This window comes from Lucilia sericata, unplaced genomic scaffold (assembly GCF_015586225.1).
Source record: "Lucilia sericata isolate MDLA Ls3-8-SP2 unplaced genomic scaffold, ASM1558622v1 Contig000448F_arrow, whole genome shotgun sequence".
In the NCBI taxonomy this organism is placed as follows: Eukaryota; Metazoa; Arthropoda; class Insecta; order Diptera; family Calliphoridae; genus Lucilia; species Lucilia sericata.
In genome coordinates, this window is record NW_023994463.1 from 111,717 (window position 1) to 139,619 (window position 27,903).

A 27,903-nucleotide genomic window follows, 5' to 3' on the forward strand; every position below is an offset into this window, starting at 1 on the left:
TTAAAAGTTTTATAACAAAATTTCGGAAAAAAGGAATCATAAAAAGATGTTTAGTTTTAATACTAAATTTTTTGCTCTCTTCTCCCCTTTTTAAAGTGTTTGTGTTTTTTTTTTTTTGTTATATTTTAGTGTGTAAATCCTTCGATATAGAGTTCTTTCTTACTTCACATTAAAGCAACAAAAGTAAATTAAATATTTACAGAAAATAAATATTTTTCATATTTCTTTCTTTTTTTCTCTTTAACTTTAATTTTAAGAGTATTTAAAGGTAAAAGAAAAAAGATGGAAAGTATGAAAGTTATTCAATACATAAAATAACAAGGTTCTGGGTTGGTGTTTAGTTTGTTTTCGTTTGGGTTGGTTTGGGGCAAGCTATTCGGAAGTTCTGCAATATCATCATAGTTTTCATGTTTTTTTTTCTTTGCTCTCTTTACTTCTCTTATCTTATTATTTTTCTTCTTTTTTCCCTGTAACGCGTTGAAAGTGTTTAGTAACCGTAATGGACACCATGACCGGCAACGGATGTATGCACTAAAGCTGGAGCAGCTACAGCTCTGTAAAGGAAGTAAAATAAGTTGAAACAGTTTCTTTTTTTTAAACATTCTTTACTTAAACATTCTTTACATAAATCAGCAGTATAAATATAAAAAAAGGGAAAATTGTTTAAAACATGTTTTAATATTTTACAAAGTAAAAACTAAAGGTAAACATTTTATGGAGAGTGTTTGTTGTTTTTTTTTTTTTTTTCTTTTTATATATCCTAAGCTAAAGGAGAGGTTATAATGTGTCTGCGTGCCTATTTGCAATAACCACGTGTAATGTTTCGTTTGACTCGAAATCCAGAGTAAGAAAATTTTGCATTCGTGAGTACAAATTCATTCATTTCTCTCGTTATAAAACTGATTTTCACGAGATTTTTATATTTTTATTTCAACTCTTTAATATTTTATGTTCGCTTCACGAGAGAACATTTTGTGTTTTTAAATTTCGCTCGCGAACGTGTGAGCTGAAAACGGTTTTATGGCGAGCACAAACCGGTTTTATGGCTTTATTTACATGATTTTATTTACAATATTATAAAATTCAGGAATTATTCATTCTTACTCGTTTCATGAACAACTTTTATTTTCTGCTCTTTAAAATAAAATATTTCTCGAGAGATTTATTATTTAAATTGATGAGAAATATTGGAAACTAATTTTATTTCAACTCTTAACTTTTTTATGTTCGCTTCACGAAAGATATCTATCGATTTGTTAATTTTGCTCACGAGAGAAATTATAATGAACAGAGCATGAATACAACTCATACACCAAAATGTGTTCACGGAAACTAGTTTTATGTTCGCTTCACGAAAGATATTTATCGATTTTTTTTAATTTCGCTCACGAGAGAAATCATAATGGACACAACGTTGACTCAAATCATATACAAAAATATGTGAGCGAAAACTGGTTATATGACGAAGAACAGTTTTTCTTTCTATTAATTACTTTATGTACAGTATTATAAAATTCACAAAATATTAATTTTTACTCTCGACACGCAACAAGAATTTATTTTGCATTAAATTACTTTATGAACAATATTATAAAACTCACGAAATATTAATTTTTATTCGTTTCATGGACGATACCTATTTTCCGCTCTTTACATTAAAATAGCTCTCGCGAGATGTATTATTTAATCTCACGCAAAAAAAAGAAATATTCACGATAAACTGAAGAATTTATTTGCCTCGAATGAAGTTCTTTCGCGAGAGATAACGCTCCTTTTACTTTGTTTTCACGAGGTAAATCCTTTTTCCCAAGTAAGTAAACATTTTTTCATAAATGGTTTATTTTTATGCATTTTGAAAACTGTTTCAATCGGTCCTAATGGGTTCAAGGTGTACAACTTTCCAAAAACACTTATTCTTGTATTAATCGTTTTTTAATTCAAGAATAAGCCTATTTATGATCACAAGTCCGTGATTAATCGTGTAGTATATCGGTGTTCACTTTCTTCTCGGTTTCTTTTGCATTCCTTTTTTAATACTTACTTAACGAGAGCAGGGGCAGCATAGTGGGCTGGAGCCAATCCCAAACCATGACCAGCTAAGATGGCACCATGAGCTGAAAAGAAGTTTAAGGTTGAAAATATTAAAAATAAGAACTTGATAATGTTAAAATACATTTGATAAAAGTTATGTAAATCAATTTTTTCTTAAATTGATCTTAAAGATCCCACTGGCTTTGGAAATGATGGAAATTTAATAAGAAAATTGATTTCAGCTAAGATTGGTTAGTTTCGAAAACAACGATCAGATGTAGATTGATCGTTGTTTTCGAAACTAACCGATCTTAGCTAATAAAGCAAAAACTTTATTAGTTGCTCTGCAGCAAACTCTTCTTAAGTCTATTTTGTATCCTAAAGGGAAAAGAGAAATGATCCTCTTGATGTTCTTAAATAAATTTATCATGTTTATATAATAACATTTCGAAATTCATAGAAATTTTATGATCTTTAAAGAAATGCCAATATTCGTTTAAGTTTCAACATTTTTCAAGGACAACTTTTCCATTAATTTCGTTTTTTATTATCCTTATTCTTTTCTGTTTTTATGTAAACTAATTTTTTGCTCGTGCAACAATTTAAAACAACTTATTAAGTGTTTCAATTGAAAGAAAGCATTTTCCCTAAAAATTATGAATAAAAAACCTTTTGCGAAATCAACTAGATTGCACAAAGAGTAAAAAGATAATAAAATAATAAAAGACCCTTGAAAATACACTTGTATAATTGAAGAATAACATCTTCAGCTGTTTCATTTCTTATATAATATATAATTAAAATTACACACGTTTTATACAGCATACAAGTCAATTGTTTACTCTACCTATTATTGGTAAGCTAGCATGTAATCATTTGTTATATAACTTTGTAGTTAAACCAAACTAAATTTTAAAATTTCTCTTTAGAACAGCTGAGGGGTTCTGTTTTTTTTTAGCTTTTTTGTTCTCTTGTGTGAGAGCTCAAACATTCATACTTAGTTTATCACTGCTTTACTATAGCTAGTGGTTTTAAAACTGAGAAAGGTGAAGAGCTTTCATGCTTACTCACATACGTGTGCTTACATATGAAAAAGACAACGAGAGAGAGAGAGAGAGAGAGCTCATTTATCACTAATTAAAAATAGAACAAAGACAAAGAAAATATTTAAAAAATTCTACTGACAACGATAAAGAGCTATATCGCTTTCTTACGTACGTATGCTTACATATGAAAAAGACAAAGAGAGAGAGCTCATTTATCACTAACTGACGATATCTGTTCTAAAATTTTTTTTTTTTTAATTTCCCAATTCCTTGAATTTTATAGGTTTTTGCAAAGAAATTTTTATATTACAATTTCATTGTGCGTTGCCTCCATTAGGTTAGTGGTTAGTATTCTTGTCTGTTAGGCCGGAGGTCGGGAGTTCGATTTCCACTTGAGGCACTGTTAAGGTAGCACACAACGGGCCTGATGAAGAGCTAGGTGTATTTCTTCGGATTTGATGTAACATACATTCTTATTGTAGTTATACACATAAATTAAAATTTAACTAAAAAATTTAGCAAGAACTGGAAAATGTATTAAATTTAACACTTTAATTTTTTAATATATTCACATCACTTTAATAAAATACAACAGTTTTTCTCTTACAACTTTAATATTTAATGACCCAATTTTACATTATTATTCCAATTCATTTATTTAAACGTTCGAGCATTATATGTACAATTTATGATGGTGGTAAATAAGAGACACATAATTATCCTTAATCAATATATTCATGAAAAAAGCGAAAACATGAAAAGAAACAAAATCCTGTAAATGTCTAACGTGTAAAAAAAACAGGAGACAGAAACTCACACGGATATACAATCATAATTGTAAAAGAACCCAACAAACATGAATATTTAAATTAAAATTAGCTTTTCTCAAAATTTTATAATATGAACGCTCATTTTGGGAATAATTTGAAACTCAAGCTTTTAACTCTCTAGTGTAAAAGAGAAACTAATTAAAGAGAATTTTTGCTTAGTTTGAGAGGTAAAGAAACAAAGGCAGCAATCTCCATTTTAGTATTTTTCAAATTGAGTAAAATAAATCATAGAGAAGTTTTCTCGAAAAGTGAGAAACTAATTAAAGAGAATTTTTGTTTAGTTTGAGAGGTAAAGAAACAAAGGCAGCAATCTCCATTTTAGTATTTTTCAAATTGAGTAAAAAAATTCATAGAGAAGTTTGCTCGAAAATTTAATTCAAAGCTTTTAGTTAAAGTCATGGTTAAAATGGAGTTTACTGCTTTTGTTTCTACACCACTCAAATAGAAAACTCAAACTTTTGAATTATATGGCCGGCGGACTCAGAAAGTGAGTCTGAATCAATCGGTTCTAACATAAACCTCAATATAAGTAGAAGATAACTTCGAGATTTAAGGTTACTGAAAAAAATAAGCATTGATCTTCTTTTGTTTATTGGGTATTCACTTTCATAAAGACTCATACATTAAAGTCGCTGATAATTTGATTGATGATTAAACTTTTTGCCAGCCATTTTCCTGTGAAATTAATATAAACTTGAAATTGATATGAGCGACTGATGATAAGCGAGATGAATTGGAAAAATAGCATAAATGGAGTAGCGCGATAAAAAATAATATACCAGGAATCTGTAAGCGATAAAATCACTGATGAGCAGCCACTTTTAGTGTGACAAATAATTATTGAAAGACAAATGATAAGTGAAGAAAGCCCTACATAAATATTAGGGTGGAGTTAATCTTAAAAATTTGAAAGTAATTTCCAAATTGCTTTTTTTATTACACTTTAAGCTTCAAAAAAGTCTCGATTAAAAAATTTTAACACGATTTAAAAGTTAAACTTTTTCTAAGCTTTGTTTCAACAATTAATTTAAATATTCATTCGGACCATTTTGGTTCTAAGCTCACCAGAGGGTTAATTTTCACTTTAATTCTATTGCAACTTTATTTCTAAAGCTGGTGAAAGATTATAAAGATTATAAGAGTATTTAAGTCAAAATTGTATCCGTATTTATCATAATTTTTCTCAAAACTTTTCAAAATTCTGAATATTAAAAAAATATTTTAAATTCTCCCCTCTAATGCACATACAAACACACTTGAATGTATTACTTTAATGGGTTTCTGTGTATGTGTGTTTATCTGGAATAAGGTTAATGATTTTGACTTTTTACCTCATAATAATTGAAGTGCAAGTAGAAATAAAAAACGAAAGAAGTCATATCAAATTAAAACTGACAAATTGTCATAACCCAAAAGCTTTGTACTTTAAATTTGTAAAATTCGGTAAAAAATGTCTAAATGCGATATAATAAAGAAGGGTTTTACTTTACAATTCCCATTCGCTTTTTATATGCGCACAAGGTTGACATGGACATACACAGAGAGACGGATAGATGGACGGACGGATGGATAAATAGACGGACGAAAGTAGGTGCAGGACCAATAATTTTTTTGGTGTTACAAACATCAACACAAACGCATAATACCCACCCCAGCATAGTGGTGTAGGTCTTAAATACCCTTCAAGTACAAGCTAGTTTTTTATTAACACCCCGAATATTTATAGAAATCTACATTAATAAATTTTTGTACTTAATAACAAACAAATAGTGGACCGATCCAGAAAAAGGGGTCCAGAAAAAGGTTTGCATATATATAAAGTGGTTCTTATATGGGAGCTATGGACCGATCAGGAAAATATAAATATAAAACATATTCCTGTGCAATTATATATCAATATCATTGTTAAATGATGAGTTACATATTTACGATGAAGGAATTTTGAGAAGAGGACCACATATGGGACCAATTATGGGTCGATCCGAAAAAAATTTGACACAATGATACAAAATACATTCGTAACGAATTGGTGATAAAATTATTAATTCAAAAGTTTTTAATGATTATGTCATTTTCTGAAAATAACTTTATGTAAAAGATTTGACCTATTATGGGTCGACCCGGAAAAAATTTCGTTCAATACTTAATGTATTTACACAAATCTTTAGTGTTAAATATTGTCCTGATATGATGATTTTTTAATGAATTATATTCGTTTAATTGATTTTCGTAAGTGCTCTTTATATGGGAGCTATTTGCTATTGTGGACCGATCCAGGATTCACTTAGTTATAGAATTTCTATTGACATTAGATTGGCCAAAATTTTGTGGTAAAACCGATATTCGCGAGGAAGTTATTAACAATAAATCCTTTTATCGGTAGTATGTAAATTTTGTAGAAATTACAAACGCAATGACAAACTTACAAACAAACAAACGAAAGTGAAGGGTATAAAAAACATTATGATTAGTTAAAGTCATCGTTGTTAAATGTTTTCCAAGAAAAAATGATAAAGCAAATTGAGAGCCAATCAGCTGTCAAGTGTGTTTTGAAAACAACTAGCCCAGCATTCCCAAACATATGGGAAAATGCTACTCTAAAGACACTTATAAGAGATTTCGATACTGAAACAATTAGCATACTGCGAGATCATTATAGGGCTGTTGTCAATTGCTTAAACAAAATTCTGTATATGTATTTAAGTACACACACACACATATATCAGTGAATACTTCCCAACTCTGACTAAAAATTAATCAATCATTTTGCAACAACAACAAGGAAAAGCAAACAACATGTCTATTGCCATGTTTACAACTACAACAATGACAACAATGCTATTTTATGCGAAATGCATTGTTGTCATATCAAACGAACTAAAGATAACTGACAGCAGCAACAAAATAAAGGACATCAATCACACACAGACAGTGACGCACACATACACATACACCACAACGCGCGCATATAAATGTCTGCATATCCTTTCATTCAATATGGCCGAAATGTCATTAATGCATCTTTCTACTAATAAATAAACAACAAACAAACAACAATGATTCTCAATGATGGTAACAATAGCAATAACTCCTCCACTGATATTAACTAAAAACATACATATTTATGAATATTGTTAGTCCTTTTCGCAAAGCTCGTTATAAATTTTCTTTCTTCTTCTTCTTGTACAGCTATAGAATTGCTTTTCTTAAGATTGTAATGCTAATGATGATGACGATATTTTATTCTTGAATAAGTGTAGGTGTCTGGGAGATTGACATTTACTTCATTGTTGGTGTTGCAAAACATTTCTAGTTGATTGGCTAAAATGCTAATGTAACGCATATGCAAAATCTCATTTGATTGTAAATGTAAGGAAAAATCAAATTGTTATTGACAATTATAACTGAATAATAGTGTCTGCAAAAAAGCAAATTGCATGCAATATTTTCTTACGAAGATTTACCAATTAATTGGTAACGATGTTTGTGATATGTTATAATTCGATGTAGGTTGAAGGGATTTTTTAAAAGGAAACATTTAAACAACATTTGAATTTAAAACTTGAGCTTATTGGTCAATAATTTTATGTTCTAAACTAGCCATACTTGGGAAGATATTGAAATCTTATTGAAAAAAATAAAGAAAATCCAAGAAAGTGATGCATGTGCCAGTCTATTGTCCAGTCTTTGGACTAGCTAGACTAGTCTATAGTCTAGTCTATAGTCTAGTCTATAGTCTAGTCTATAGTCTAGTCTATAGTCTAGTCTATAGTCTAGTCTATAGTCTAGTCTATAGTCTAGTCTATAGTCTAGTCTATAGTCTAGTCTATAGTCTAGTCTATAGTCTAGTCTATAGTCTAGTCTATAGTCTAGTCTATAGTCTAGTCTATAGTCTAGTCTATAGTCTAGTCTATAGTCTAGTCTATAGTCTAGTCTATAGTCTAGTCTATAGTCTAGTCTATAGTCTAGTCTATAGTCTAGTCTATAGTCTAGTCTATAGTCTAGTCTAGTCTATAGTCTAGTCTATAGTCTAGTCTATAGTCTAGTCTATAGTCTAGTCTATAGTCTAGTCTATAGTCTAGTCTATAGTCTAGTCTATAGTCTAGTCTATAGTCTAGTCTATAGTCTAGTCTATAGTCTAGTCTATAGTCTAGTCTATAGTCTAGTCTATAGTCTAGTCTATAGTCTAGTCTATAGTCTAGTCTATAGTCTAGTCTATAGTCTAGTCTATAGTCTAGTCTATAGTCTAGTCTATAGTCTAGTCTATAGTCTAGTCTATAGTCTAGTCTATAGTCTAGTCTATAGTCTAGTCTATAGTCTAGTCTATAGTCTAGTCTATAGTCTAGTCTATAGTCTAGTCTATAGTCTAGTCTATAGTCTAGTCTATAGTCTAGTCTAGTCTAGTCTATAGTCTAGTCTATAGTCTAGTCTATAGTCTAGTCATAGCTGTCCTATAGTTCTAGTCTATAGTTCTAGGCTTATAGTTCTAGCTTTCGTCTAGCTTTAGTTAGTCTATATCTAGTCTATAGTCTAGTCTATAGTCTAGTCTCTAGTCTAGTCTCTAGTCTAGTCTCTAGTCTCGTCTAGTCTAGTAGTCATAGTCTAGTTAGTCTAGTCTAGTCTATAGTCTCGTTAGTCTAGTCTAGTCTATAGTCTAGTCTAGTCTATAGTCTATAGTCTATAGTCTATAGTCTATGTCTAGTCTAGTCTATAGTCTAGTCTAGTCTATAGTCTAGTCTATAGTTAGTCTAGTCTATCGTCTAGTCTATAGTCTAGTCTATAGTCTAGTCTATAGTCTAGTCTATTAGTCTAGTCTATAGTCTAGTCTATAGTCTAGTCTTAGTCTAGTCTATAGTCTAGTCTATAGTCTAGTCTATAGTCTAGTCTATAGTCTAGTCTATAGTCTAGTCTATAGGTCTAGTCTATAGTCTAGTCTATAGTCTAGTCTATAGTCTAGTCTATAGTCTAGTCTATTAGTCTAAGTCTAGTCTATAGTTTAGTCTATAGTCTAGTCTATAGTCTAGTCTATAGTCTAGTCTATACTTTATAGTTTATAGTCTACTAGCTATAACCAGTGTGCTTTGCTACCCTAAAAGGAATATGTATAATAAATACCAGATTTATTATATAAAGATGTCAAGCAAATTATTGCAAGTTCGCCAGTTTCTATCTATCGCCAATTTCTATCTATCTATAAAAAAAATTAATAATATAAGAGTTTCCAAGATGCACGAAATTTTTTATTTAATTCATATATGTTGTGCCAAGCCACCCATTGAAAGTCCCGTTATGCTCTAAGTGTTCACATGAATTTCAAAGTTCTCCATGAAAAATTTGAAGATTCTAGCTCTTAAAGTTTCTCACATATACGAATTTTTCTATTTGATTCATGTGGGAGCTTCAAGACCCCCCAGATGAAAGTCCGCTTTTTTTCCCCAAAATGTTCAGATGAATATTTAAGTTCTTCGTGCGAAATTTGATGAATTTAGTTCCATTAGTTTTCCAGATAAACGAATTTTTGTCTTTAATTAATATGAGAGGTGCCGCTCCCCTCATGGGTAGTCCGCCAATTTATTACCCAAAATGTTTAGATGGATGTTAAAGATTTTCGTGCAAAATTTGAAGATTCTAACTGTAATAGTTTCCAAGATAAACGTATTTTTGTATTTAATTTATATGGGAGGCGCCACGCCCCCTAATGATAGTCCGCCTACTTTTTGTCCTAGATAATTATATTAACACTCAAGTTCCTCCGACAAAATTTGAGGACTCTAACTATTATATTATCTAAAATATACGGATTTAATATTTTCTTTATATAGGCGTGGCTCCTCGCCCACTTGGAATTTCAAAATAAAAAGTAGCCTATTACCTATTCCAGATATACAGGAATACGCTGTGAATTTGAATAAAATCGGTTCAGCCGTTTAGTAGTCTATAACGTTCAAACATACAAACATATAAACATACAAACAAACACACATTCATTTTTATATATATAGAAGATAGTCTATTGTCTAGTCTATAGTCTAGTCTATAGTCTAGTCTATAGTCTAGTCTATAGTCTAGTCTATAGTCTTCTAGTTTCTAGTCTAGTCTATATGACGTGATGAATCTGTTCTTCCGCTTTCAAGATCGGAATTATAGATCTCGATCACTAATGTATCCTCAGTTGTATTTTATAGTAATATTTTTAAATGAAAAATAATAAAGCAACAATGATCAATCTACAAAAGCAAATTTTTAAGCGATCATAGGCTTTCAACGGATTGTCGAGAGAAAACGTTAAAAGGAAATTCTAATTCAAGACCGAACTGATTTTCTTGAATTCAAAAATATAAGTAACAATATATATAGGGTATTATTTACATCCTAAAGGGATGTAATCTGCGCTATTAAAAAATATGTATAAAATATGTGTATAAAATTTGATACATTTTTAATATTGATGCAATAGTTTAACTAAGATCCTTAAACTAATGTTAATAGACTAAATAATTATGGGTGCAAATAGTTTTGACTACAGAACAATTATCTGTGCAAATTCTATGAAAGCATTAAAAGCACTTAAAATCTAGATTACCTATCCTTTTGTTGTTGTTAACCTACCAATTGAGGGTGCTGAAGTATATTTGATGGCAGCAGGTGCGGCATAACCATGTGAGATGCCATGCGAATACAAGCCATGTGACAGAGCGGGTGCTGCATAAGAAATGCCATGTGAAATGGCAGGAGCGGCAGCAGCATAAGAATAGCCATGTGAGATGGCGGGAGCAGCAGCCGCATAAGAAATGCCATGTGAAACGGCAGGCGCAGCAGCAGCATAAGAAACACCATGTGAAAGAGCGGGAGCGGCATAAGAAATACCATGAGAAATGGCAGGCGCAGCAGCAGCATAAGAATAACCATGAGATAAGGCAGGAGCGGCAGCAGCATAAGAATAACCATGTGAGAGAGCTGGTGCAGAATGACCAATTAAGGCGGGACCATGACTGAGAACGGCAGGTGCAGCAGCAACTACATGACCTTCAGTTTTATATATTTTTTGATATATTTATGGGGTTAGATTATATACAAATGGTTAATTTCAAATACGATTTCACAATACAAAAATGATCAGGCTTTTTACACCGTTTGTAGATAATGGAAAGGAAGGACTTGTTTAAGTTTTTAGTGGATTAAAGTTTGTTTCAAAAATATGTTTAGGAAATCGGGCAAAATGGGATAGATATATAACAAATATTACTGTGCAATATTTTTATGTACAAAATGGTGCTGAAGTTATAATTATTTTATATAATATTTTGTTTTCATATTGCTAAAGGATTTTATAGGATATTTTATGTTTAAGGGGTTTTTCTTTTAAATCCAAATACTTACCGGGAGCAATAGCAGCATCATTGCTAATGCTGGAGCGTTGTACATGAGATTGTGAGTGTGCGGTTTTAACTGCACTTGAGTATTCCGACTGTGAGGATTGACCATAATGACCCTTAACGGTATGCTCTTGTGATTGACCTACTGAAGCATGATCAATACTGGGGGCGGAAATTGAGTAGGCAGCTGGACCACCAGGTTTAGCATAAGCGCAGGCAAGGAAAGCAGCCAAAACAAATACAATCTGAAAGGAGAAGAATTGAAAAGAATTTGAAATATTAAACAGTTTTAAAACTAGAAATTTAATAAAGTAAAGTATGTATTAAGGAGTCTACTGTTGGAAAAATATGTAGCATATTTTAGGGAGCCATATTAAAATATTTCTTTTAGATATTTAAATAAGAAAATTCCAGCAATTTCCGCTTTAGTTTTTTCTTCAAATTTAAATCTTTTTCTTTTAACAGCTTATTTTTTTCACACATGCAAGCAATTTTTGGCACTTTATCTTTAAAGAAAAACTCATAAATTTTTTATTGCTGCAGACAGGTATAAAATCTCAATTGTTGAACACTTTGACAGCAATAAAATATTGTCTATATTAAACATTAAGAGCCAATGACTCCCACTACTTAAAAAATCCATCATGTAGACATTATGTGAATAATAATCTTCTTTCTTGCCTTAGTTTTCTTTTATACTAGGCATTTAATATCAAAATCTTAAGCCAAGTTAATTCTTTACTGAGTTATAAATCTTAAAATAATTGCAGTCTGTTGTTAGGCGCTATTTTAAATGCTAAAACAATAAAACTTTTACTAGTTGCAAACGAATGGAAAGAACGAACAAAGGCAACTACAACTGCAGCAGACAGTTACAGAACACATCACATCAGTATGGCTATAAAACTGGCCAAGAAAAACTATGGCTGAAAAACATGATATTTGTTGGCATTAAAATGCAGCAAATGAAATGCTTAATTTCCGCTTAGTGTCTAAAGAAACGTGAGAATTCAGCAATACATGGGATTGCAAAGAAGACACACAGCAGCAAAAAAAAAAAAGATTATGGCTACGATTTTTGTTTTTCTGTTGGAGAATATTTTGGCAGTCAGCTAAACTAACAAAAACATTTATAAGTAGAGATTTAGGCGGCCAGAAAAACTGTAAACACGCATACAGCAGCTAAAAATAATTTAGTATAGTTTTAGGGATTTTTTGTTCAGCTTTATTCTGCTAGAGAAAAGAGTTAATTTCGCATTTAAAAAACTACTCCCACAGCCTTAAGTATGCTAAAGTTTTAAAAACTGTTTATCCATTTAATGTTATGAAAAGTAAAGCATACTTTTAGTTAGTCTGCTTAAAAATATATCATGGCTTCTTTTTAGGCGCACATTTTAACAAAATCCTATTATGTTATCTAACTATCCCTTGTGGTTTGTACAGAGGGATCAGAAAAAAGTTTATCTTTTACATTTAATGAGCATAACATATATACATACATAAATTCAAATTTAATATAAACTAATTAAGATAAAAACATTTCTTCTTTTTGAAAATTAAAAACTTACTTGGCTGTCTTAAAGTAAATAAGTTTTTATAAATATAAATTAATTAATTTTCTGCTAAAAGTCATTTTCAATTATTAAAAATCATAATCATCACTATGGTGTTTAAATATTACTATAGTGGGGATGGTATTATGCGTTTGTGCTGATGTTTGTAACACCCATAAATATTGGTCCTACATCCATCTTAAAGTATACCACTAGGCTCAGAATCACTTTCTGAGTAAAAATATGTTATGTTAAATGTTCTTGTATCACTTCAAAAATCGTTAAAACTTAGTTTACGGGCCTCATTTGACCCTATCGCCCATACAAAGTCCCTTTCCCTTGTCAAAATTCACTTTTAAACACTAATATCATGATAATATTCTGCATAAATAACTAATGTAGACGTAAATCCCTCTACCAAAATTTATTTTAAGGATAGGACCATATTAGCCCCCTGCCCCCATATAACCCTTCATTTATAAAATACCTTTTTTTGTCAACAAATTGTTAAAATATTTCTGAATTAAGGTAAAAATGAAATTCAATACTTTATTATAAAAAAAATAATCAATATTTTTAACATAATCACTGGTGTAGGGCATTATATGGTCGGCCATGTCCAACTATGAGTTCTTACTTGTTTATCATTAAATTTGCGTATATATATCATCATGCCTCAATAAGTTGGTAATAAAATTGAAGACAAAAGTTTTAGCAATTTTTTGATAAATTACGTATGTAAAAACAAAATATTAAAATAATCAGAACTTAGAGTCTGCAATACAGACAATGTCTGCCTTATGTTATCATGTCATAAACAAAATTATTGAACGTTTTTGTTTTTCAAGAAATTATTTATTAAAGCAAAAGTTCAAGTTTTCTTTCTTTTATAAGAGAAAGGGAAAACAAAATAACGTAATTATTAAATATTAAGAAAATAATAATGGAAAAAGTCTTGATTAAAGTATACCTAAGTTTTCTAATCATTAAGGTGGTATGTATATCTCTAGTAATACATTAACTATTCTTGCAATCAGGAACATTAAATATGTAATAAAGCTGCAGGAGCGGATGGAATTTTCCATTTTTGCTGATGGATGCGGGACTGGTTTCTGCACATCTTTATGCTTTAAATTGACATATACCCAAACCAGAAAAACCTAGTTATGCGACACCTAAGTCCTATCGACCAATGAGTTTTCCGTCCCTTATGTAAAGGGACGATCGGTGGAAACTGCATTAAACGCAGTTGTCCATTATATATGTAGGTGAATCCTTCGATAGCAAACTACTTATATACACAAGCGGTATGCATTGACATCGAAGGATTCTTCAATAACGTGCACACTGATAATATTATCCAATCCTTAGACCAGTTTAATGTTGACCGGGTGCTCAGCAATTGGATCAAGATGCAAGATTTAAAAATCCCCTCTACTCTACTTGACTGTTCACGCACAGTGAACTACCACGATAATCATATCAAGAAAGTGGTATTTCGCTGGTTAACCACGCTTAATAGTCTCCTAAGGACCCTAGCCCAGAAAGGACTTAGACCTGTCTGCTATGCAGACGATGTCGTAATACTTCTAATATACATAATACATTGGTTTTATAAAAGTGTAATTACAACGATTCTAACTTATGCTTCATTAAACTGGTAGACTTCTTTGGACAAAAAGTACAATATCAAATTACTACAGGGAGTGCCATGGTGCCATGAGTACAACGTCAATTGAGGCTCATTGAAACATATATAAGATATACGGCGACACTGACAAGCCAATGGTTCATAACTTTAGGCGAACTGGCCAAAAGCGATTATAAGACACGTCATCAATGTATACTGGACACATTGGAAGGCTATACACAATCATCGGACGTTCCCGTTCACCATATGCAGAATAAACCGGAAAATTGGAAACACTAATCCCAGATAGAATGTCTTGATCAGGCGGAACATTAGGGTAGGAATCCGTTGCTACACGGATGGCTTTAAATTGGGGGAGAAATTGAGCCTATATTGAAGACCCATTGTTTACCTAATAACAACACTAGCTTTCAGGCAGAAGAAGTCCGAGCAATAACGGAATGTGTAAATTGGATAGAATAAATATGGCGCCTACAGGGCTTAACATATTTACCAACAGCCAGAAGGCAATTAGGGCGATATCAGATGTTAAATCTAAGGACGTATTGGATTGTAAGAAGCTCTAACCGTATACTCTTCTAGATGTAAGGTTTACATCATATTGGCACCAGGCCACTCGGTAGTAGTCGGCAACGAAAGAGCGAATGTAAACGCTTCAAGGTAGTTAACCTGACGGAGGCATAACCATTTGACGCAATGAGGAATGAAGTTATCTTGAAATATTGAAACGGTGGGTAGAACTACAAAGATCCTATGGGGTGAACGAGAGCAAGACGATTAAGTCTGAGGTTAGTATGATGGTACGTATTCTGAGTGGACACACAGGATTACGGGCACAGTTATACAAAATTGGACATGCGGATTCTAACGAATATAGAACATGTAGAGAGGACAGTGAAACTCTGAAGCACTTTCTCTGCCATTGTCAGACATTCGCCGAAATTAGATCCAAATATCTGGGGAGTGATATTATAATGGATATAACATCCCTCACGAACACTGATTGGAAAATTCTCAGGAAATACGTCCAGGAAACTGATAAATATTGAATAAAATTTGTTTGTAAACATTGTTTATAAACATAGTTAAATAAACTTTGTTTATAAATATCATGTAATCAAAATAGTTTTAAATAGTTTCTAAAGATGTTTATAAACATTGCGGCTCAACTTGATCTATTAACCTTGTTTACACTTTTGTTAACCTAGATATACTAGAAACCTTAAGTTTTCGAACCCCACTTATGAAAGCTCAATTTCACAAAAAAATTTTCCATATAAACATGATAATTTCATTTAACTTCTATATATTTTTCTTGATTTTGCTTATATGTCCTTCAAATTAATAAATTGCAGCTGCCACCAAAAAAATCGACACACACAAATAGGACATAAACAGAATATCGTTATAAAAGTAGTAAATTTTTGATGATGCAAAAAAATAAAACAACATGTAGACAGTTAATCGCAACGACACACTTCAACAACGTGTATGGAACTTTTTCAAACTCAAAACATTTTGTGAAAAAATGTTGAAATATTAAATAAAGGGATACAAAATGAAATCAATGAAAATACATTCTACATATGGATGTATTTGTGAAAGTACAAATGACAAAAAATATGGTTTTTATATAGCCAACATGTGTTTAATAGATACAAATTTGTTAACAGTTTGTGAAAATGTGATTATTTCCAGTCATTTGAGACAAAAAAGGGTAAACATATAAAAATGAGCCTAAAAGTAGGCTATCAATAGGGGAAATTGAACTGGCTAACCCAGCAGTTTTCCAAGTAGATTAATATATACACAAATGTCTAACTGCTCGATTGACTCAAATCCTGTCTCGGTTAATATAGTGTGTAGTCAAAAGACACTTTTCTATCTCCAGGTAATCTAGTGTGTAGACAATTGTACTGTACAAATGAAGTTATTTGACTTTAATCTATTGCAGTTGTTGTTGTTTTTAGGTAAAATCACTAGTTCAGGGACTGTAACCCTGAACAGCTGGGTTATTTTAGTACCAATAGAGTTGACCATATGTCAGTACCTTGTAGTTTGTTTTTTTTTTTTTTCCAATATAAGATAATGATGGTAATTGAGAAAAATTATTTAACATTATCACCTCATGTTGGAAAATTTTGAAATAATTTACGAGATAAACAACAGCTAACCCCCATTATGTTTTTTCAAAGTAAAATTTTGTTCTAAAATCTATAACGATATTCATTAGTCGCTATCTCTAGTTCTCATGAAAAATAGATTGATTTTCAGCGAACAATTCCGCATCCGCAATTTTAAAGCATTTTGAAAATTTTCTATCTTAAAACAAGTATGAATGTATTGTAGGACATGGCCAACCTTATGATACCCTACACCAGTGTAGTATGTTAAAAATGTGGATTAATTTTTAATTAATAAAGCATTTAGTTTGTTTTCTACCTTAATTCCAGAATAATTTTACTTTTTGTTGACAAAAAAAGAAGAGATTTTCTACAAGAGGACTAATATGGGGGTAAGGGTAAATATGGGCCTATCCTAAAAAAATTTCGGTAGAGTGATTTACGTCTACACCAAAGTAATTTTTGAAGAATTTTATCGTGTTATTAGTGTTTATAAGTGAATTTTGACATTCATGTCTTATTCTGAAGAGGACTAATATGGGGGTAAGGGTAAATATGGGCCTATCCTAAAAAATTTCGGTAGAGTAATCTACGTCTACATTAAAGTTATTTATGCAGAATTTTATCGTGTTATTAGTTTATAAGTGAATTTTGACATTCATGTCTTATTCTGAAGGGGAGTTTGTATGGGCGCTAGGATCAAATGATGCCCGATCATTACGAAAATCGGCAGTGTCATTTAGACATTTATAAAACTAAGTTTTGCCGATTTGACATCCTAGAACGTTTAACATAATTATGAGCTCAAAAGCCCTATTGGGGGTACGGTTATATGGGGGCTAGGCGAAATAATGGACCGATTTAAACCATTTTCAATAGGCTTCGTCCTTGACTATGTACAGTATGTGCCAAATTTCATCGAATTATTTCGAAAATTTCGACCAGTAACGTTCGCACAAGGTTTACATCGACACACAGATGGACGGACAGACAGATGGACGGACTCATTATGTGATTCTGAGCCTATTGTTATACTTTAAGATACTTTAAGTCCTTGGCTATATACAGTATGTGTCAAATTTCATCGAATTATCTCGAAAATTTCGACCTGTAACATCGCACAAGGTTTACATGGACACACAGATGGACGGACAGACAGACAGACGGACGTAGCTTAATCGACTCAGAAAGTGAGTCTGAGCCAATTGGTATACTTTAAGATGAGTGTAGGACCAATGTTTTTGGGTGGTACAAACATCAGCACAAACGCATAATACAATTCCCACTATAGTGGTGTAGGGTATAAAAGGAAACATTTATGAAACATTTTAGAAACAATTCTTTACCAACTAGCAAAAACTATTTTTGTTCTTCTGAAAACTTATGTTATTTAAGATAGAAACTATTGAATATAGTCACTCGATATGTTTTCATTAAATTTTGATAACTTTTTTAAGTTTACTATACTTTTACTAACTAAAACTAACTCCATAGACAAAAAGAAAACTTCAAATATAACTAAAGTTAAGTCCCTATGTGAAAAAAATTCCATTGAAAAAACTAATTTCCACAAACACTTAAATGTAGATGACCTGCAATTGACATAAAAGGTGATGAAAAAAGAACAAGTGTTGAGAAATGTGTCAGGCAATAGCAGTACCAGCATTATTTCTAATAGCTACCATTATGTTAAAACCATATTTTTTTCCTAAACAAACACTAGTTGATATCCTTAGTGTTTTCTTTTTATTCTATCCTTAGTCCTTTTGAAGTGTATTATAGTTTGAATGAATGTGTTATAGACACACAATCTAAACTGCCACTTGTTTTAAGTGCATTTTATTGAAATTGAAATAAAACTAATGTTAGCAATAGTAGTGTCAAAGTAGTTTAAACAAAAAGTGCAGAAAAAATAAAATATTTTTATAATGTAAATACTATTTGAAAATTAAAAGTTTAAACGTTTAATAGTTAAAAATTGGTTTTATAACATTTAAACGGAAGAAAATTGTTTTACAGAACTAAAAAAAATAAGAATTTCTTGAAATCGTCGAAAGGACCTTCTGCCCTCAGTCTTGTACTAACCATATGAGTATATTATTGTTAGAAGGTGTCAGAATTCCTTCCAGCAGCGATTGATGCCGAGCCAATCGGCTCAGAATCAATTTCTAAGTCATTTTAACTATGTCCGTCTTTCCGTCTATCCGTCATTCCTTGTAAACCTTGATCTTCGATTGTCCTAGGGACAAAGGCTATTGAAAATAGTTAAGATAATGGTTTACATTCTATTTAAAATATTTTTACACCCTACACCGCTATAGTGGGTGTATAGTGAGTCAATTTAACTATATCTGTCCGTCCGTTCGTCTGTCTGTCTGTCTGTCTGTCTGTCCGTCTGTCTGTGCAAGTAAACCTTGTGTGCACGCTACAGGTCGCAATTATCAAGATTGATGAAATTTAGCACTTACTAACTCTAGCACATACTAAAACTAAAAATCACTGGTTTAGGGTATCTTATTGTTGGCCATGTCCCACTATACATACTTATTTGTGTTGTTTTAAACTTTGTGTTATAATAAATGTCACTCTTGTAACTAACCTTTTCACAACTTTACTTTTCAAGGAACTTTTTAAATAACATTTAAATAGTTTATTAAAAGCTTAATTATATTTAATATGAATTATCCGCATTAACGATACTTAACAATTTAACCACTAAAAAAGCATTAAACTTTTTTTATTAAATTATTTTAAAGCGGACAAAAAACCGACTGAGATAAAAGAAAAAAATATGTTTTGTGAATTATAAACTCTGTTATGAGGTGGCCAGACTATTCAAAAATTAACTTACATTTCTTAAAAACATCCTTCAAATAAAATATTGAATTTAAATTCAAACTTTTCCCCCAAATTTTTCCTTAATAGTGTTTCGCACGAATTGTGTTATCGATTTTTTTTTTCTCACACCATCTGGTCACTCTATGTTTTTGATTTTTAAATTGCAACATTCAATAGAATTAAATTAAATTGTTAACCTTTACAGAAAATAATAAAACCCAAACAACTTGGTTAGATTAATTCACATTTTTTTTCTTCATTGTTTAATAAATTTTAAATGCATGATGTCGTTTGGTTTGTTATTTTATTCGTATGGTAAAACATGAAATACCAAAACAATTAAAACATTGACTATTTATACCCTACACCATTTCAGTGGGGAGGGTATATTGGGTTTGTGCGGATGTTTGTAATGCACAATAATATTGGTGTTATATTCACCTTAAAGTATACCAATCGGCTTAGAATCATTTTCTGAGTCGATTTAGCTATGTCCGTACGTCTGTCAGTCGGTCCGTCCGTCTGTCTGTCTGTCTGTCTGTCTGTCTGTCTGTCTGTCTGTCTGTCCGTCCATGTAAACCTTGTTATCAAACTACAGGTCGCATTTTTCAAAGAAATTTGTAATTCAAAGAAATTTGGCACCTGATCTTCTATTGTCTCAGTGAAGCCTATTGAAAATGGTTATGATCGGTCCATTATTTCACCTAGCCCCCATACAATGAACCCGCAGTAGGGCTTCATAATTGTGTTCAATATACTCGTATCTCGATAAAACCAAGTTCTATACTAGCCTTCATGACCCTGATGAATTTTTTGATGATAGGGCCTCATTTGGCCCTAGCCCCTATACAAAGTCCCCTTCGAAATATGACTTAAATGTACACAATTTTATTAAACCAAAAATGACTAAAGTATATCCGAGACAAGGTACAATTCAACTTAAATGCTTTATTATGTCACATTTGTTTATAACTGGTGTAGGGTATTATATGGTCGGTCTCGCCCGACTATAACTTCTTAATTGTTTTTTTTTTTTTTTCTACTTAATGGCAACAAAATAAAACATGTTGTGTGTAAATATTTTATTATGTATGGTTTAGTTTTTTTTAACAAAAAAAAAAGTTAAATAATTTATTATAAATAAAAACTGTGTTTATGGTTTATTGTATTCAATAGCTGCCACACTGCGTATTAGTATTGCAACATTGAATTGCAATTCCATTATTATTTACAGCGCACAATGTCAATCAAGATTACTTTGCTGCAAATGCATTTATAGAGGAACAAAAAAAGTTTTAACCTTATTTGCTTAATGTTAATCGAAAATTCAAAAGCAGCAGCAACAGCTAAAACATTCATAGAAAATGAATAGCTTTTATGCTTAGGTTTTCTTTCCTGTAAGTAGTAAGTAGTGTACAGTAGGGTGTGGTACTATGGGACAAAGTTTTAAGATATCACTAAGGAATTTGCATGATTTCATTTTAATAGCATATTAAGGTACATTTCGAATTCTTTAAAGCATATTTTACCTATTTAGCGTAACTCAGCAAAAACTCGGTAATGACTTATACTTACATAACCACTTACTTTTAAGTACTCTTATAATGACTTATATAATCAGATAAGTAAGTACTTTATTTTGAAACTAGTTTTTCTGTGTGAAAACCCTTGTTTGACCTACAGTAAAATAACTAAGCAGTGCTGTTGTCAGTACGACTGCCTACTGAAGTGATTATTTATTAAAAATTAGGTTTCGGCTATGCGCAGGTTAATAATTTTTTTTATATTCAAATTAAATCCCTTTTTTGGAAAATTGACTAAAATTGACACAGTTCTTCTGCTGGTTAGTTACTGTAATAAATACAATTTAGAATAAGGGTCACTCAAAATGTAACAATTTTCCATTATGCCACGAAATATTAAAATGAAATCTAAATAGGGTTATACCCTACATTATAGTGGTAAGGCTATATAAGTTTGTCATTGTGTTTGTAATTTATACAGTAACTAAATACACCCAGTGTGCTTTGCTACCCTTAAGTCAATATACGTAAATAAAAACCCCACTTTACGAATTTTGAAGACTGTAGCTCTAACAGTTTCCCAAATATACGAATTTTTATATTTAATTCATATGGGAGGTGGCAAAGCCCTATTTAAAGTCCGCCTAATTATTACACAAATGTTCAAATGAGTGTCAGAGTTTTTCATGCAGAACTTAAGATTATAGTTCTAATAGTTTCCCAGTTATAAGAATTTGTGTACTTAATTCATATGTGAGGTGTCAGGACCTCTTGTCTTCTTCGTACAATATTTAAAGATTCTAGCTTCAATATTTTCCTTGATAAACGAATTATTAAATTTATTTTATGTGGGAGGTACCACGCAAATCTAGTGCACCAAATTATTACCCAAATGTACACATGGATGTCACAGTAGTTAATGCGAAATTTTTAAATTAAAAAATTTAGCTCTAATAGTTTCTCAGATATACGAATTTTTGTATTCAATCCGTAAGGGAGTTGACAAGACCCCTTTATGAAAGTCCGCCCTTTTTTTCTCCTAAATATACTCATGGATTCTAAAGGTCTTTGTGCAAAATTTTAAGATTTTATCTACAATAGTTTCCCAGATAAACGAATTTTAGTATTTAATTCATATGGAAGGTGCCACGCCCCCTATTTCTAGTTCGTCCATGTTTTGTCCTAAATATTAATGTTGATACTAAAGTGGCTCCGAGAAAAATGTGGACTTTAGCTGTTATATTTTCTTAGCTATACTAATTTAGGATTTTCTTAATATGGGAGATGCCACGTCCACTATAGCTAAGCTCCGCATTTTATCCTCATGTATTCATATGGTTATCAAAGTTGTCCATACAAAATCTGAGGAATGTAGCTCTTGCAGCTTCTGAGTTATGCTTATTTTGCATGTGGGCGTGGCACGTCGTTCACTTAAAATTTTGACGTAAAAAGTAGCCTATAGTTCCTTTCAGATATGCAGGAAGAGATTGTGAATATTTCACAAAAATTGGCCCAGCCGTTTACCTGTCCAAACAAACACACATTCATTTTTATATATGTATATAGAAGATATTGTTCATATTTATGGGATATCAAGGGATTATATTCTAAAATCTCTATCTTAAATGACGCCAGTTTTCAGGAGAGCAAAAAAACTATTTATTTCGCTAGTTCATAAAGATTTCTTTATTTGTTCTTCTATAATATCTTATTGTTTCTAAAATTTTTTTCTGAAAAGTTTCAAATGAAAGGTTTCTAAAATTCGTGGTATACGAATGTAACACTTAAACTTCTTTAATCTTACTTCAAAATCACATTTTTCCCTCATAATCCCCTGTGCAGCATAAATACTTATTGACCTCTAAACAAAAAGACAAACTGCGACTTAAGAAAGAAAAATAAAAGTAAAAAGTAATAAAAGAAAAATAAAACGAAATATAACTACATACTTTCAACAGTAAAGAAAACTGTTCCAAATTTTAACTTATAAAAAAACTAACTTCTTGTACCCGGCTTTGACCGGGTATTAAAATTATTTCATATATTTTTGTGATTTTAAGAAGAAAAGTCATGCCTGTCTGAAATATAAAACAAGCTAGAAATATTTTAACAATTTTGTGACAAAAAAGGGAGGGGTTATATGGGGACAGGGGGTTAATATGGTCCCATCCTTATAAATTTTGATAGAGAGAGATTTACGTCTACATCAGTTATTTAGGTAGAATATCATCGTGATATTAGTGTTTATAAGTGAATTTTGACCATCAAGTCAGTTTCTGAAGGGGACTTTGTATGGGTGATGGGGTCAAATGAGGCCCGATCATTACGAAAATCAGCAGTATCATTAAGACTTATATAAAACTAAGTTTTGCCGATTTTTGAAGTGATACATTTAACATATTTATGAGCTCGGGGAGTACGGTTGTATGGGGGCTATACAAAATAACGGACCGATTTTAACTATTTTCAATAGCCTTCGTTCTTTGGTCTAAAGAAGAGTATGTGTTACATTTCATCAAATCATCTTGAAAATTGTGACCTATAGAGTGCGCACAAGGTTTACATGGTCACACAGACGGACGGACAGATAGTCAGTCAGGAGAAATAGTAGACAGTTTTGATCCATTTTAAATAGGCTTCATTCTTCGTCCCAAATTTCATCGAATTATCTCGAAAATTTTCACCTGTAACGTTCGCACAAGGTTTTCATGGACACACAGACAGACAGGCAGATAGACAGACAGTCAGACAGACGGACGGACATAGCTAAATCGACTCAGAAAGTGATACTTTAAGGTGGGTGTAGGACCAATATTTTTGAGTGTTACAAACATCAGCACGAACGCATAACAACCACCCCCCACTATAATGGTATAGAGTATAATTAATAATTCAGAGTCCTGGTGAATGAAAATCCGTAGAAAACTTTGGTACTATTTCCTTCTTCAACGGGTACTTTTTGGGTTTTCTGCAATATTGAACCTAAAAACATGTAATCAAACTTATAGGATGAAAAACTGAAAGAGTGAATATTTCAGTACTTTTTGTTCTTCAACTGGTACTTTTTGAATCTTTTATAAAATCGAACCCTAAATATTTATAAAAGTGCAGTTTCTGGTACTTTTTCATCATACAAGTGGTACTTTTTGATTTTCGGAATTATTGATATAAGATTCTGCTATTAAATTCAGTTCTATTAAACCATTCTGATTGAATGAAAATCTATAAAAGAAAACTTTCTGGTACGTTTACGTTTCCCAACTGGTAGTTTTTGATTTTTCCCCTTTTTGTCCCTTAATGCTCTTGTAATGAATGAACGAACAAACAGACTTACAAATAGATTGTTAAAATTCACGTTTAAATTTATATACATATTTCTTAAAATTCTTGTTTTCCTGCTGTCTGTAGCAACTTCTTTGATATTGACGACAAAAATGGTAGAATAAGAAAAAAAAAGGAAAAACTTTTTAAAAAGGGAAAAGTAGCACATCTTGTAATGCTATTTACTACATTTATTTTCAGCATGATTTTGTTTTACCAATCCCTTCTTCCCTTATATAAAATGCAGCACAATGCAGTATTTGAAGCAGCTGGTGTCGCTGCTGATGAAGAAACAACAGGACTCAAACAGGTCCTTTGCAACTGAAGCAAAGGACGACGAATGTGTTGTAAAACATTGTATGAAAAAAAAACTAAGAAAATAAACAAAAAAAGTAAGTAACTATATGAACTTTTTCCTTGTTTTAACTTGTTGTTTAAAATGTTCTTGAGTTTATGTTTGCAAAACACTCTACTGACAAAGTGTTTGATGTTTTAAAAGGCCGGTAACGTTGTTTAAACAATGATAAATGAGCTGTAAAGTTAGTTTTTTTTTTTAATTACAGTTAAAAATTTTCTATATCCTGGATTTTGAACTTAAGTTTATATAGCACATGAAATAATCATAATATTTATCTTTAGCTCTTTAACAAAAATAGCTGCTTCCTGAGTCCAGTTTAACTTTTTAGACAGTTTGTTGTTGTTGTTGTTGTACTATTTCCCAAGTTTTTCTTTTAGTAATGCTCAGCATGTTAAATAACTTTTTAGTTAGTTTTTTTCTTCTTATTTTGCTCTAATACCTGCTGTTTGCTGAGAAAACAAACTCTATTTTTCCCTTTTCCCCTCGAACTCGACCCAAATGTTAAAGTAATCAGACAAAGTTAAATGGTAAGGGGTGCTAGCTGACTAACGCAAAAAAAAATTAAGTAAAAAACTAAATCTCAAAAACATTTATAATATAAATGATGGAATGTTTGAAGTAAATGTAAAATTAATTAAAATTAATGTTGATTTCAAGCTGATTTGCATTAATAGGAATTCAATGCACTTTTTGCTTTATGTGTTGGGAAGCAAATGTTCCTTTCTTATACCCTAGATAGTGGGGAGGGTATTATGCGTTTGTGCTGATGTTTGTAACACCCAAAAATATTGGTCTTAACCCTACAATCGGCTCAAAATCACTTTCTGAGTCGATTTAAGTTGTCTATCTGTCAGTCTGTCTATCCGTCTGTCTGTCTGTCTGCCTGTCTGTCCGTCTGTCTATCTGTCTGTATATCTGTCCGTCTGTGTGTCCATGTAAACATTGCACACGCTACTGGTTGAAATTTTCATGATAATTTAATGAAATTTGTCACATACTCTTTAAGGACGAAGGTTAAAATCCATCTATACAACCGTACACCCCGAATAGGGCTATTGAGCTCATAATTATGTTAAATGTTTTAGAATGTCGCCAAAAATCGTTAAAACTTTTATAAAAGTCTAAATGACACTGCCGATTTTCGTAATGATCGTAGATCCACTAAGGAATGATTTCTATAAATTTGTACATTTAGGGGTAAAAAAGGGGGAAACGGGTAAAACAAGTTTTCTTAATTATCTTACACAGTATTACTGATACAAGAAACTTTTTAAACACATCCGTAACTACTCCTAAAATGAGCAGATGGGTGTCTAGTACTTTTTTGAAATTTGTACTTTTAAAGGGTGAAAATGTGTAACATAGGTGATTTTGGTACCTTTTTTTTGGCCCTTTATAACATTTTAACTAATAATCATAATAAAACTTTTGTAAATATTTTAGATACATCTTTGAAAATTATGAGATACCTGTTTCGTACTTTTTTTAAAATTCAGTACTTTTTGGGTGTAAAAGGGAGAAAACTGTATTTTTGGTACTTTTTTTTAGCACATTAAGAAAAGTTTTTCGACTTACATACTAATTCTGTAATATTTATTGAAACAAAATATTTCCTATTTCACTGGGGAAAAAAAGTACCAAAAAGGGGTAAAACGGGAAACTTATTCAAACTAATTGAGTCAATTTTTATAAAAATTGAAAAAATTAGTTAATTAGCTATTAGTATATTATTTTGGAATTCTGGTACTATAGGACCAAATTCGGGTAAATTATTTGGTACAATTTTTCTGAAACAAATGAATGCAGATTTGAATCGTTTGAGCTTTATTTGTGCTATAAAGGTTTAAACACAGAATATATTAACTCCTAATTTTCAAAAAAGTGTATTCCTAGGCGATAAGGCGGAAAATTGTACTACCTTTTTATTATGTAGTACTTTTGGTAAAATTTATTACACTTTTGGTACTTTTTCTTTCTTAAAATTATACTCTTTGTATGTTGTATAATATGAAGCCAAAACACATGATTATTAAACATAGACAATCCTTATTGAATAAGATTCTTTAGGATATAACTTTTTAGTACTTTTTATCTATCAAATGGTACCTTTTGAATTTTCAAAAATATTCAACCTACAAACATAAATTTGAACAGGCATGGTCCTGTCAGAATAATAATCTGTAAGTGGGGACTTTTTGGTATTTTTCCATTCTTCAAATTCAAAAACATTTGATTGAATGATAATCTCTAAGTGCTATTTTATAGTACTATTTGCTTACCAAATGCGAATTTGTTCACGAGATAAATTTCAATAAAACTAAACGTAAAAAACATTAAAAAAGCTTTTAATCAATTAAAATTTTCTATAAAAGTAATCAAAATTTTGTATGCATGTAATTTTGGTTAGGGTAGCGAAGCACCCAGGGTATTCTAGTATTTTTATATTAAAACCAATATAATAAAAATTTTTATGCATTTTATTAAAACTTGGTTAAATAAAATCCCTTATTTTATTTAAACTTTTTAAATAAAAATTTTGAATTTTTTTAACATTTTAATTTATGTAGTTAAAGGACTAAAAAGGAAAATGAAAAAAGCAATAAATATTGAAAAGGAAAACTATATAGTTTTCTTCTTATGCACAGCATTCAACGCAACAATTCAATTATATCGATGAAAACTTTAAATTAAAAAACCTGAAGAAAGTAAAATGAAATCGGAAAAAAGCTGAAAAAGAAATCCTTTTAGCATTTTATAATTGTTTTTGGTTAAGGAAACACAAACACACACATTTATAAAAATCCTTTCAACACACATAACACAAAACATTTTTCAACTTTACAATGTCCTTTTTTCAATAGTATTGTTCTGAGATTTGGTTCATTTGAAAATACTGTTGTTCTTTAGTTTTTTCTTTTAAATTTATCCTTTGGATTTTGAAAACACTTCTTCTTTACGCACCTTGAAAGCCATTTTTATTTTATTGTTGTTTTTTTTACTTAATGTTTTCTTAGTTAAAAAAAGAAATAAAAACTTAAAGTTTTTTAATTTTTCTAAAATTGGCACCGTTTTATTTGGAGTACGTTAAATAAACTGTTTTAATTTGAAATTCTGGCACTTTATTTATACTTTTGGGTTTGTATTGGCTGGCATAGACACACCAGCAGCATAATTTGCTGCTGCCACATGTAGTAGCAACATTTACACTCACACTTACACACCTAAACGTTTATATTAACTGCCGCATAGATTT

The 27,903-nt window shown here is 31.1% G+C and overlaps 1 protein-coding gene across 1 annotated transcript; it reads right to left on the minus strand.

Annotated features, from left to right (window-relative positions):
* Positions 1 to 63: 63 nt before the first annotated feature.
* Positions 64 to 27,791, minus strand: LOC119604983 (cuticle protein 16.5). Its single transcript, XM_037957921.1, has 5 exons — positions 27,612 to 27,791; positions 11,288 to 11,528; positions 10,517 to 10,933; positions 2,042 to 2,114; positions 64 to 554 (listed from the first exon to the last, which is right to left on the minus strand). The coding sequence occupies exons 1-5, from the start codon at positions 27,621 to 27,623 to the stop codon at positions 488 to 490; spliced, it is 810 nt and encodes a 269-aa protein (XP_037813849.1). The 5' UTR covers positions 27,624 to 27,791; the 3' UTR covers positions 64 to 487.
* Positions 27,792 to 27,903: the final 112 nt, after the last annotated feature.

What these genes read in the sequence shown, in the direction of transcription:
- LOC119604983 (XM_037957921.1), bottom strand. An exon ending in TGATGCTGCTATTGCTCCCG is followed by an intron (nt 10,934 to 11,287) that starts GTAAGTATTTGG and finishes ATAAAACTGAAG; the next exon opens with GTCATGTAGTTGCTGCTGCA. An exon ending in GCTGCCCCTGCTCTCGTTAA is followed by an intron (nt 555 to 2,041) that starts GTAAGTATTAAA and finishes CTTCCTTTACAG; the next exon opens with AGCTGTAGCTGCTCCAGCTT.